The sequence below is a fragment of the Cydia pomonella genome, chromosome 21 (genome assembly GCF_033807575.1).
Source record: "Cydia pomonella isolate Wapato2018A chromosome 21, ilCydPomo1, whole genome shotgun sequence".
NCBI classification, from domain to species: domain Eukaryota; kingdom Metazoa; phylum Arthropoda; class Insecta; order Lepidoptera; family Tortricidae; genus Cydia; species Cydia pomonella.
In genome coordinates this window covers 14,188,225-14,202,079 of record NC_084723.1, presented here as the reverse complement: position 1 = coordinate 14,202,079, position 13,855 = coordinate 14,188,225, and the positions used below count along the sequence as shown (strand labels likewise).

Below are 13,855 nucleotides of genomic sequence, written 5' to 3'. Positions count from 1 at the left end.
CCCTCGTTGAGCTATGGCAACTGGATCTGGTAGTAGAGTAGGTTATTTATTCTCAGTGGCGCCCTCTGCTTTGAGTTTTAATCGATACCTAAGTGATCTGATGACAGAGAGAGAGCTTAACATAATACATACCTCTGTATCTTATTCCTGATCTTGACAGAAGCAACATACGCCTTATCCCTTCTTATTTCTCTGAGCGCCCCCTTCATCTCCCGTTTGATCTTGTGTTCCAGTCGCTGCCGCTCGGCAGTTTCGCGAGACAGTTTAGAGCTCTTACTGCCGGTGAACCTGTCAAAATAATATCAATTTAGATACGAAAAGTGCCCATGATAAGTACAAAAAAGTTAGTTTTTTTTTTTTTGCTACTCAGAACAAAGTTTCATTTTTGTCTAATTTTAAGTTATGCGTCTTCATAATATGGGCATAACATAATAGTAAAGTAAAAAACATTAAACAAAAGAAGATCAGAGACTCTCAAGGTGAAGAATAGTCAGATCTATGGACGTCCATGACAAATAATGAAAAATATTAGTGAACAAATGACACACATATTTAGTTGGGTTGGTTTAAAACTCTACAATAAGAATTAATTGTTGAAGCCTTTAATACCGTAGATGTTTAATATTAAACTTATACTTACACTTCCTGTATATCTGGTTCATATAACCTCAACACCTTCGGTTTCGCCTTGGCACTAGTCAAAGGCGTGTACGTTTTCACCTCCAAAGTACCCTTCATATATTTAATAATTTCTTCAATAGCACTTGCTATTATTTTGGGATACAACTCAACATCCAATCTACTCATTAACCGAATATGTGGATGAAATATACACTCCTGTGCCTCGATTTCACCACAATGTTCAAAAAACTCCCTCAAAATCATTATTGAATTATAAACTGTTCGAATTTTAAATCCATTGTCTATGGTTTCTGTCAACAAATCGTTGAGACTCATTTTCCATTCACCTTTCAATTTCGAACAATCGTCTTCCAAATTTAAAATTTTCGCGTCCTTATGCAAACGGAACGGCGGCACGACTTTTATTGGATTTAAAACGGTCGTTTTTGCGCTCAAATAAAGAATGCCTCTGATGAAATTTATAGCAGAAGGTACAAATCTTTTTGATAAAACCGTGTATTCTAATATTAAAGTAACCAAAAATAGTCCTCTAGATATAGAATATGCATCTCTAAATCTGCATGAATGTAAAATTTGAGACATGAAAGTCAAAGATGGCGATGTAAGCGGATGTCTGAAATCAGAAGTAGGATACAGTATAGAAATTAATTTGAAAAATATCAATGTATCCATATCCGGTACTCGCTTTGGCTTTTTTCTGTATGCTTCGTATTTCTCTTTTAATAACTCCGCAAAGAATTTTCTCGATGATACTTTATTAATATGTGCGATGTCATAAAAATGTTTTGTTATGTCGTTAAATATCAAGAATGATTTCATGAGTTCCCCTTCGTTTGTTAGATTAGAGAATAAATCGTTGACATATTGAAGCATGTTCGCAAATAATCTTGATAGTTCATCTTTGTTATTTTCGCCAAGACTTGGGTCGTAGGTTTTTATTAATTTCTGGATGGCTGTGGATTGTTGTGTTGGATTCTTTCCTGATAATAATTCCTGTAAATAAGAAACAATGAATAGGTATTAGCTTGATAAAAGGTTTATTAGTATACTTACATACACCGTGTTTTTATTGAATTCCGTTAACTCCGGGGTATGGGTAAGTACGTACGTGACATAGTTAATTTTCAGTAAAAATATATATATAAAGTGAATAAATGTAGCATATAGCGTTGTTGTAATACGGGCATTACATTTAATTAAACTGAACAATTGAAAAACGTGATATCAATGTCATTTCGAACTTCAATCCTCCGAGATAGTATTTACGTTTAATAGCAACTGTACACACTCGTACTAAACACTAATCAATATGTAAACAGTAGCCTAAAGCAAGTGCATACGCTCGTGAGGGCCTCATAAGATAAAAATAAATTATTGATTATTTCCAAAATGGAGTTAATTAGAATACCGGTGTCATTGAGAAAGTTACTTAATTTAAGCTCAGGAATGTACCCTTGAGATTAACGGAAATAAAAAAAACACGGTGTATAATACTTGTATTAGTAAAAATTAAAACAGGGTATGGTTATTTATGAGAAATAAAAATATCAAAGTGACAAATAAATATTAACTTATACGGCGCTTAAAGTTAAGATTTGAAAGAATATCACTGTTTCCTGTCAACTAGAAAAGCAGCTAATAAGACAAACAGTGCAAAAGGTCCACAAGTTATTGAAAAGAAACAAGAGGTCAAAATGTCTATAGTAAAGCCACTGTTTAAAAAAAATGATAAGAAGGATATGGGAAACTATCGGCCCATTACTCTGATTCCAATATTAGCAAAAATTTTTGAAAAGTGCATGCACAAAAGACTTACCAGTTTCTTAAATAAATTTAACATAATAAAATTAGAACAAAATGGCTTTCAAAAACATAAATCGACGACACTTGCTGGTTTTAACCTAATTCACCACATCGTTAAATGCATAGACGAAAAAAAACATACTACAGCTATTTTTCTAGATATGTCCAAAGCTTTTGACTTTGTAGACCATTCGTTACTTTTAGACAAACTAGAAAATTATGGTATAAGAGGTCTTGCACTTAAATGGTTAAAAACCTACTTAAAAAATCGGAAACAGTGTGTAGAAATTGTTAAACTCAACGACTTTAATGAAGAAACCGGCTATAGATCGGAGCTAAAATGTAACGACTTTGGTGTACCGCAAGGTAGTGTACTTGGGCCTTTATTATTTATTGCTTATATAAATGAATTACCCGATATAATTCAATATAAATCTGTTATGTTTGCTGATGACATATCCTTTATTGTTACATCAAGAAAGACTGAAAATATTGAGGAACATGAACGTAAAGTTAATGAGACTTTAAGAAATGTTATAGAATGGTTAGAAAGACATAATTTACGAATTAATATGAGTAAAACTAATTACATACAATTTAACTCCAAACTTGGCGAAAATGTTAAGATTAATGTAAACTACGGAGATGAGTCAATTCAAGAAGTGCAAAATGTAAGTTTCTTAGGGATAGTTTTAAATAAACACTTGGATTGGCAAGCACAAATAGAAAAGATTCGTTGTAAACTAAATAGATTTGTTTGTGTACTACGCAAGTTAAGACGCTCATCGGGTTTACATACGGCGTTAACCGCGTATCATGGGTATATTAATTCAGTGTTAAGATATGGGCTTATTTTGTGGGGAAACTGTACGAATTTTAACATTGCATTCGTAGCACAGAAAAAATGTATACGTGCTATTTGTAATCTAGCCCCATACAAGACATGCAAACCATCTTTCAAAAGACTTAGGATCTTACCGCTGCCATGTTTATACATCTTAGAAATCTGCATGTTTGTAAAGAGGCATATGTATTTATTTACAACAGCTGAAAGCGCCTCTACCAGAAATCAACGGGATCCTGGAAGGTTGGTTCATAATTGTGTTCCCAGGACAGCATTATATTCGAATCATTGTTTCGTTATGTGCATGAAACTTTTTAACAAGTTACCAAAATCTATAAGAGAACTGCCTGTACATAGATTTAGAAACAAATTAATGAAGCTATTATCTGATAAAAGCTATTATAGTGTAAATGATTTCCTCTCTGAAGATATACAGCCAGAGTTGTAGTAGTTTTAAGATTTTTGCATGCTAGTACAACTTGTTTAGTACAAATAGCAGAATAAGCAACCAATTGTCACTTACCACCTAAGACACTTTTGTACCTACTTATTATTTGCAAATAAATAAATACAATACAATACAATACAATATGTAGGTATAGTTCGTGCCATCCACGATGACGTGCAGATTTGTCAAATCTAACCTTTAATAACATGACAATAAGAGTCAAGGTATAATTTAGCCGTAATGATTCATATTACACAGTAAGAGAGTTTTGATTTTTTTATGTAATAGGCCGCAAACGAGCAGACAAGCCGCCTGATGGGAAGCAATCATCGCCGCCCATGGACATAAGCAACATCGGAGGAGCCACTTATGCGTTGCCAACCTTTGAGAACCCTAAATTTGGACCCGGGTACGTCCTTAAACTACGTCCAAAAGAGAGGTATGGGCATTGTGAATGTCTCTTTGTGTGGTAGGGCACAGCACAGCAGATGTCATTCCAGATCTAGAGCAGAGCCCAACTGGGGAAGTACCTCCACCTTACAGAAAACCGCAGCCAAATAACACTAGACCCTACTCATAGTGTTGTGTTCCTGCCGGTGAGTAAGGTTGCCAGAGCTCAACGAGGGGGGGGCGGGTTTAGGGTCGGCAACGCGCATGTAACTCCTCTGGAGTTGCAGGCGTACATAGGCTACGGAGGCTGCTTACCATCAGGCGGGCCGTATGCTTGTTTGCCACCGACGTAGAATAAAACAAAATAAAAAAATACCTGCTTCTTGAAGAACCCCATGTCATAGCGCAAGGGAAACACCTCAGAATATAATGGTATAATAGTTAAACAATTGTTTTCTCACCTTAAAGTTTTCGTATTCTGCAGTCTTTCCTAAATATGACTTCAATTGTTCATCAATCTCATCATCACTATCGTCTTTAGTCTGTTTATTTTGATCTTCACTGTCTGAATCACCAATAAGTTTCTTACTTTTATTATTTAAAACTTTCTTTTCTACATTATTCTGAGTTTCTTCTGTGTCTGATTCTTCTTGCTCACTTGAATCTTCTTCGCTATCAGAATTCGATTCAAATTTAGATTTCTTTTTATTCTCATTTTTGTTAATATTATTTATGTCTTCCATTTCTTCATCACCGTCACTTGCTTCACTAGATTCCTCGTCAGAATCATCATTTTTACTGTTGACATTTATTTTTGCATCACTTTTACTAATGTTTGCTTTAGAGTTGTCATCTCCGGCGCCATCAGTTTTTATTTTAGATTTAGATTCAGCTTTAATTGTACTTATTTTATTATTTTTTTGTTTTTCGCTTTCTTCATCACTGTCATCAGAACTCTGATCTTCTGATTTTTCAGATTTACTCGTTTTTACTTTAGAATCCCTTTGAGGGCTTTTACTGTCTGGGTCATCATCTTCGTCTGATTCGTCGGAATCTTCTTCTTCACTATCATCTGAATCTTTAAATAATATACTCTTTTCTTTATCTCCACATTTTTCTTTGCCGTGGCCCACTACTTTTTTATCGCTTTTGGTATCTTTTTTACTTTTGGTGGCTGTTTCGTCTTTTTCACTTTTTTCTTCGTCGCCACTTTCATCATCATCATCGCCACTATTTTCTTCATCATCGTCATCGTCTTCTGACTCAGTCAAACCATCGTCATATTGTTTCTGAGCATTGGGAACTGAAAAAGAAAAAAGTACTGTAAATAAAGTTTTCTTCTTCTTCTTCTAATGTGTATAAGGTGTCTAATTCAAAGCATGATTATTTTGACGACCGGTCTGGCCTAGTGGGTAGTGACCCTGCCTACGAAGCTGATGGTCCCGGGTTCAAATCCTGGTAAGGGCATTTATTCGTGTGATGGGCATGGATATTTGTTCCTGAGTCATGGGTGTTTTCTATGTATTTAAGTATTTATAAATATTTATATATTATATAAAGAAATTAAATTTATCGTGTCTTATTGGCTTTCGCACAATATCATATCATTGGAAATTCATGTCTGAAACGGTTACCTACGAGACAGACTTCGCCTAGTGTAGGAGCCAGTGAAACCTACTAAAATATATATATATATATATCGTTTTCTAAGTACCCTCAACACAAGCCTTATTGAGCTTACTGTGGGACTTAGTCAATTTGTGTAATAATAATGTCCTATAATATTTATTTATTTATTATTTACACATTTAAAATGTACAATACAATCAATTTATCTTTGGTTATAGGCAGAAAGTAATAATTTTCACAGAATGTGTAATTATACATCCATACTAATGTTATAAATGAAAGAGTCAGTCTATTAACCCCTTCACGCTTTAAAAAAAATTAAACTGTTTATTGTTATAGGAAAAACAATCAAATTCCATTCACTTAGAACTAATCTTATATTTTTAAGATTATATGGACTAAGGCAAGGATATGGCTTAAACAGCTAAACCTTTTCTTTTATTTATTTTTGCTGTTGCATTCTTCTTCCTCGCGTTGTCCCGACATTTTTGCCACGGCTCATGAGAGCCTGGGGTCCGCTTGGGAACTAACCCCTAGAATTGGCGTAGGCTTTAGTTTAGTAACTTCTATTGCGTTAATGTGTTTTATAATTGTTGCATATGTTCTGTGTTTTGCTAGTGTAAGCCAATTGGTGAATTACCCGTAAGCTTATATAATTTTTAATTTATTTCAGGCCATTTTACCCATAGATTGTTAGTTATATACAGACTTACAATACTAGTGTTAATACATCTTAACCTAGGTCTCACGGCTTCATTTGGGGTCTTGGTACACAGGACGATGAGCTGGCGCCCAGTGACAAAAAAATGGACAGTCTTATCTCTCCGCTATATCTACCAGCAAGTTGTTGGTGCTACCCCGCAAGCGATGCATTTGAGAGGCGATTCTTTTTCTCATTATTGCATGAAAATCGTCCATTCGTGCTTGCGCAAACATGAGGCACTGCAAGAGCGTGGTAGCCCCAACAGCATCCTGAAGCCGTTATTGAACTGGACACGCAGACAGAGCCGGATTTAGGGGAGGGCAACCGGGGCTACTGCCCTGGGCCTCCACAAAAGAGGGACCACAATAGAGAATTCGGTAAATTTACCATTTTATTTGGAAAAAATTTGGGGCCAGGGAGCCTCCACTCCTTTATTGCCCGAGGCCTCCAGACCTCTAAATCCAGCATTGCACGCAGAGCACTGTAAGCGCGCTTCGTATAATTGATCCACAGGCTGCACGTGTAGAATGATTGGCAATACGACATAAATAATGTTTTCTTGACCTCCTGCGAATCAACATATTAGCTCTTACTGCCAGTGCCCTGCGTTCCCCTTCAATATCCGCATAAGAGAATAAATGGAATTCAAATTGAAAAAAAAAAATCAAATCGAAAACCGATTGAGACAAGATTTGGTATGAACATAGATTGGCCCTGACAAAGGACATAGTGTAGTTTTCATCAGTCATCACCATCATTCCACGCAGACGAAGTAGCGGGAAGAAGCTAGTCTGCAATAAAAACCCGGTTGGATTTACCTGAATAGTCGTTGAGTATGTGATCCGGCACGAGAGGTTTTCCGTCCTTGTCGTACGCCAGCATGAACTCTTTCTCGTCCTCGAGCTCAAAGTTGTCCTCGAGATCATCAGCTGACCTGGAAATATTGTTACAAGCTTTCAAAAGACAAGACAGATAAACGTATTTTAATAAAATGTTCAGCGTTTTTTTTTAATGCAGATTACTTTGCTAGTCATCGAGGTAAATTTAACTCTTCAAGTGGCATATGTCGTTTTTCAGTTATTGGAATTTTGATTTTATTTCAACTAATCAAATTTGAAATTTAAGTGACATAATCGGTCGATAGTAGACGGTCTACCACTCCAAGTGTTAAAAAAGCCCAAAGTCAATGATATTGCTTTCCATTATCATGGTTCCAACGGTCACCTAAAATTTCCAGCGTCAGATGAGCTTCAATGCGTAAAAAGAAGGGAAAAGTGGAAATGCTGTGAACGGGTAAGTCTAGGTAGCTCAGTTGATAGAACGGCGGGCAGGTATCCCGGAGTCGCAAGTTCGTGTCTCGCCCGAGACTGTGTGATTTTCCTTGATTTCAATGCATTATGGAATCGTTTGCAGATGTTTCAGATTTATGAAGAAAAACAAATTAGCTAGAAGTCATTATAATATTGTATTATCACTGATTTTATTTATTTATTTATTTTATTTAAACTTTATTGCACAATATAACAAATAAAGTACAAATGGCGAACTTAATGCCTAAAGGCATTCTCTACCAGTCAACCATCAGGCTAAACAGAAACAGTAGTACGTGCAGGCATTAAACAAAAAAAAAACAGAATAAGTAACTTAAAACAAGCAAAATAGCGATAAATAATATATACTAACGGTTATAAACTTACATAAATATACTATAAATAAATATACATACATATATATTAATTTATGTACCCAGTGCAAAAAATACTATGACTACGAAGGACAATTAACCAGAGAGCTTGATTATTGAGCTTTATTGATTAATTTGATTTGTCAAAAAACACAAGCTGTGGATAATCTTTTGTCCCTAAATTAATTATTAACAAGCAGAAACGTCTGCGGACGATGCTATTAAGCTTGGAAACAATTTAAAAGTGGAAAAATTACTGCTTTGGTTGAGACTCGAACTCACGACCACTGGGTCGATACTCCAGCGCAGCGTATAAGAAGTGTAACGCTCTTACAGTAGATGTCGCTAGAGTCCCCTAGACCAGGGGTCGCCAAATGGCGGACCGCGGTCCGCATCCGGACCGCCGACCCATTTTGTGCGGACCGCGAGAACACAGCAACTTTTGCACTACAGAGTACGTAATTTAAAATAAAAATGTATCCCCCGCATTATCTTTGTTGACGTCAATTTGAAAACGGCCGGGCGAAGTCACTAGCTAAGATAGTCCAGATAGTCCGCAACAAAAAATGTAATTTTTTCTCATTGATATGTAAAAAAATACCTTTGTTATTTCTGTAATTACATTTGTTTAAAAAATATTTTTTCTATAATTTGTTGTGCGGACCGCGATGGTCATTTCATTTCTTAATACAGACCCCGAGCGAAACTAATTGGTGACCCCTGCCCTAGACCCATATAAAGATTTGCTGGCTATGGATGAGGTCTTGGTGGCTCAGTTGGCAGAGCACTGGAGTATCGATCCAGAAGCCGTGAGTTCAGGATTCAGCCAATGCAGTAATTTTTGCACTTTTAAATCTATCTTTTGTCCCTATCTGTCATATAATATTTGTGTTTGTTGAAAAGGGACATACTTTAACAGAGGTTAGCTTAGTTTTATGAATAGGGGTGTCTTACCGGTGCTTCTTAGCTGGCTCGACTTTAGCGGACTCCTCGTAATCTCCTCTCATCCTTAATTCCCTCTCTTTCTCTAGTTGGGCTATCCTTAGTTGTTCCTCTTGTTCTAATTTTTCGTCGCTCTTGATTGCGTCTGATGGCTGAAATATTTATTATAGATATTCATGTGAAGAATACGACAAAACCGACTTCAGTCTATCCTCGTAAGGCCCAAGGTCCTACCTATAGGACTTATTCAGTTCGATGAAATTTAAATCATATTCAATTAGGACAGAGTTGCATTTGTTTTGTTTCGTGCAATTTTCAAACAAAATAAAATCTACTGTATTCCGTGCACTATAGGTTCAAATTCCAGTGGCAAATTTTGGATATTTCATTTCTATTGCTGGGCTTTATGAGGCTATTCATATTAAAAACGCTACAATTTGGACGTTTGTTCCTATTTCAAGCGAAAACGGCTCAAAGGACGTAGGTTTTTTTTCCGGGACTCATCCCACAAAAAAGCACTAAGGAGGGTGGGTGGCATGTTAACGACTTTTATGCGAACAAAGTTCCAGGCAGAAGCTATAGATCTAACCATGGGCATCGCCTTGAGCAACTTTTGCGATTGGACCAACCCCGAAATCGGGCCGAAATCGCGAAAAAAAGAATTGGTTATTTCATACATTTTGGCTGTCTGACCTTGACATTTTGTTTGGGAGAGTAAATTTTTTTTTTCGTGATTTCGGGGTAAAGTTGCTCAGTATGACCTAATATATATTCACCTCATAAATTACTGCAGGTGGCTAAATAAACCTGAATATTACATTTATACTCGCTCAACATAATACAATCCAGCTTCACGCAACCAAGCATTCAACCAATCTATACCTGACCATAATAACTTCTTATGAACCACCTCAATGAAACGGTAAACCTGTAGTATTTTATAATAAAATACTTACAGTGCCTCGTTTTTCAAAACGCAACTCCCGCATCATCTTGTCGTAGTCCTGGCTGTTTTTCTCTGCCTTGTTCAGCACTTTGTCTATGGCCGACTCCTCTACTCGCATCCTGTAACCACAGATAATGTGTTTTATTATTTATGTTTTTTCGTTAAAGGCGAATTTAAAAAAGGACGAAACTTAATTTCAAGGATGTGTGCGGTATTGTAGTTTTTGTATATATGTAATATACATTATAGAATATATGTGTATATATTTGTTGTAGGTCATATACCATTGGATGTATATTGTAGGTTATAAGTTAGCTAAATAATTTTTCTATTTTTTTTTTTTGCTCCACTTTGTATAGTACGGATGTCTATATACCGTCTCCAATTCTCACTCAATTGCTCAAAGGTTAACTTGAAGAGATCCCTTAAAGGGATAAGTTCGCCTTTGTACTATGAGTGTTTTTTTCCGTTTTGTTTTCATTTTTGTACAATAAAGAGTTTTACTACTACTACTTTATTCTTACTTTATATCATACCGGGGACACATATCGGGCCGACTTAGATCAGTTATGCAGTGGAAATGGTGGAAAGAGATAGCAGGCTTGGTCCCTCTAATGCATAACTTCGTCCATTGGAGTGGCCTACTTTGTGTTGTCCCCCACACTGTTAACTGTCCATCGGTGGACCTTATTACAAAAGGCATAAGGTCCACCGATGGACAGTAAAGAATGTTGCTGTTTGTATGCGAGTCAGAATGGCGGGAACGGCGTGAGGTACAAATTTTTTTAACGGAGGTACTAAATAGTACTAATTAGGTACAAAAATATGGTATGGTTTTCATTTAATTTTATTTAGGTACACCCGCCATTCTGACTCTCACGTTTGTATGTACAGTCAAGTGTAAAATTTGTCCCATAATATCTTATTCCAGTGTAATAAGAGTGTAGTACCATATTTATGAGACGATTCTTTCGATACATATTTTTGCACTTGACTGTACTCGGCATTATGTGACAGTGTCGAGTATTTTACTTTTTATTTTATTGATTTATTAATCAACATTCTTTTGTCACTCGTTTCATTTTGTTTCCTTTGGGTATTTATATATATATTTTTTTTTATTTTACATAGCTACATATTTTTAATTGCCTCGCATAAATTTTAAAATAAATTAGATAAGCGTATTATATCTACTACTCATCCATAATAACTGTCTTTATGATTACCAGCCTGCTTATTAAATAATAAAATAAAATGCATTGTACAATAAAATCAAGATTACAGACCAGTTACCTATGGAGCAGCCTATGGACGTCTGCAACTTCAGAGTTATCACACGCACACAACAATATCTGGTAAAAATACTCCTTTTTGTTAAACATTCAAAACCTACTTCTTAAACACAACCGGCTGCAGATCCTTCCACTCGCTGTCCAGCTTCTCTGTCAAGTCCAAGGTCTGTTCCTTCTCCTTCTGCTTCTCTGCTTTCCTCTTCTTGGACTCGGCGATCAGCTGCTCTATCAGGTCCTTGTGGGACTTGGCTCCATCTTTATCGGACTTGGAGAGGACGCCACCACCGAAGTGGCCTTCGGAGACAAAATCATCTGAAATAGTATTAGGTTTAAAGATCAATTATTCCCATTAAGAATTTTACAATTCACTTATGATGAGAACATAAATTAAATACTTAGTAATAAGCGTTAAGAAAACAAGAAGAAGGTAGTTTACACAATACTCGGACAATAAGTTACCGATAGACATTTCCGACTCATGTATTAAGATAAGTATAGCGTACTATAGCCTAATCCCTCTCGATCTTAAGAGGTGTTCTGTCCCAAACAGTGGGACTATAGGCTGGGTTATTATTACTATTTTATAGTGTCTATGCTTTGTATACAGGTCTTACCGTCCAATCCCTTGAATCCTGACTCGTCTTCTTCATCAGACCGCGGGTCATCAAACTTCTCTATCTGCTCTAATGTTTGACCTCTGAAACAAAAATAATGACATTATTACATAGAGACTTCACAAAAGAGAAGATGCATGTGTTACTATATAAATACCCAAGTCACCATAAACAAAAAATCTATTATTTCAGAAAACAGTTTCCATAATATGCCTAGCCTGAAAATGGGTTAATTGGTGTCCCACACGGGCCTTTTACAGGATGTATACTCTAGGGCTCCAGAAATGGGACTTCCCATGTATAGTGGGACAGTTAGCAACCCTATTAGTATCTCTTTACTTTCAAGCGTCATTTGAGAATCTTTTTGCTGGACAACCCATTAGGTATATTCAATAAGTGAATTTTTTGACATCACTGTATAATTTATTTTTGCATATTTGGCATTGTTATAGTTTCTTATTGATTTTATTTTCATTTATATATTGCTTGCTTTTCTATAAATTCTGGCTCAACGATCCTTTTCAGATGAAAATTTCCATTTTATAAATATTGCCATGAAGCTGTCTGGTGCATGATGTTATTTTTAGAATTAATTTTTGACCATCACAATATATGTAGATTCATATACATTGACATAAATGTAATTTATAATGCAAATGCTTTTGTATGTGTGAAATAAATAAATCTGAATCTTTACGTAAGAACTATGTTAGACTATTTTTAAAAGAAAAGAAAGTACATAAAATTTGAATAAATTATATTACCATAGGCATGTTAAATAATATTTTAAGTTTTCTAAAGTTTTATTCTAACCCGATGACAATGACCTGATGAGACTAACTGAGAAGTATACCCTTTATGTTAGTCTTACATCTTACCTGTGTGTCAGCACCTCATCATCAGCCAAATTGTATATATTCTTCCTACTATGTTGCTTCACCCGCTCTGCAGCAAACCGGGCGACCATCCTGTCCTCAGCCGATAACTCACTGTTCTTCTCACCTATACGCTTATCTATGAACGTATTCGTTTTATGCATCAGCTTCATCTCCATGCCGAGGGTTTCTTTTCTCTGTGGCAAAAAAAAACACTTTGTTACAATCTTTACTATCAGGAAATAGGTATCAATAAGCATATACAAGAACCCTCTTATGTTTCTATATAACTTTGGCAAATAAAGTATGCTTTTTCAATGAATAACGGAAAGAAAACGTATAAGTTTTGACGACCGGTTTGGCCTAGTGGGTAGTGACCCTGCCTACGAAGCTGATGGTCCCGGGTTCAAATCCTGGTAAGGGCATTTATTCGTGTGATGAGCATGGATATTTGTTCCTGAGTCATGGGTGTTTTCTATGTATTTAAGTATTTATAAATATTTATATATTATATATATCGTTGTCTAAGTACCCTCAACACAAGCCTTATTGAGCTTACTGTGGGACTTAGTCAATTTGTGTAATAATGTCCTATAATATTTAAGTTTATGAGTGTCTTAAGTACAAATATTTAACTAAGACATAAAGTGATTAGTAACACCTTTTACATAAACCCTTTTTATGTGCAAATAAATGATTATCAATTAGAAATGTATTTTAATTATTTTAATTTGATATGTTTTACCTTTTGTATAGCTTTAGCCCGTGAAACACCAGGCAATCCCCTGTCATGTTTGGATTTCTTGCCGAGAACCTTATGTTTTTCTCTGTTTATGTGCACTTCAAATGGATTCAACTTCTTCTTGTTCGCCTCCGCTTTCCTCTTTTGCTGAGCTCTATCTGCAGCTCCAGCATTTCTCTTATTCTTCACTTTAGCCATTGGCAAAATATATCAGTACAATTTTAACCAGATAACATTAATTTTCTTGGCTGCCACGGCAGTTTGCAGGTTAGGAATTATGACAGCTGACAACTATCACGCG

General features: G+C 35.8%; 1 protein-coding gene and 1 long non-coding RNA gene across 2 annotated transcripts in view; both read right to left on the bottom strand.

Moving 5' to 3' along the window:
• The window catches only part of LOC133529598 (uncharacterized), a 108,165-nt gene that overhangs the window by 91,513 nt on the left and 2,797 nt on the right, over positions 1-13,855 (bottom strand). The window lies entirely within an intron of this gene.
• Positions 1-13,855, bottom strand: part of LOC133529593 (nucleolar protein 14) — a 14,209-nt gene extending 354 nt beyond the window's left edge. The window contains exons 1-10 of the mRNA XM_061867336.1: positions 13,558-13,855; positions 12,816-13,009; positions 11,938-12,020; positions 11,425-11,635; positions 10,042-10,150; positions 9,098-9,237; positions 7,278-7,393; positions 4,589-5,430; positions 641-1,635; positions 133-288 (exon numbers count right to left, since the gene is read on the bottom strand). Coding sequence (XP_061723320.1) covers positions 133-288; positions 641-1,635; positions 4,589-5,430; positions 7,278-7,393; positions 9,098-9,237; positions 10,042-10,150; positions 11,425-11,635; positions 11,938-12,020; positions 12,816-13,009; positions 13,558-13,752 — 3,041 coding nt within the window. The 5' untranslated portion in view covers positions 13,753-13,855. The remainder of the gene's footprint in view (positions 1-132; positions 289-640; positions 1,636-4,588; positions 5,431-7,277; positions 7,394-9,097; positions 9,238-10,041; positions 10,151-11,424; positions 11,636-11,937; positions 12,021-12,815; positions 13,010-13,557) is intronic.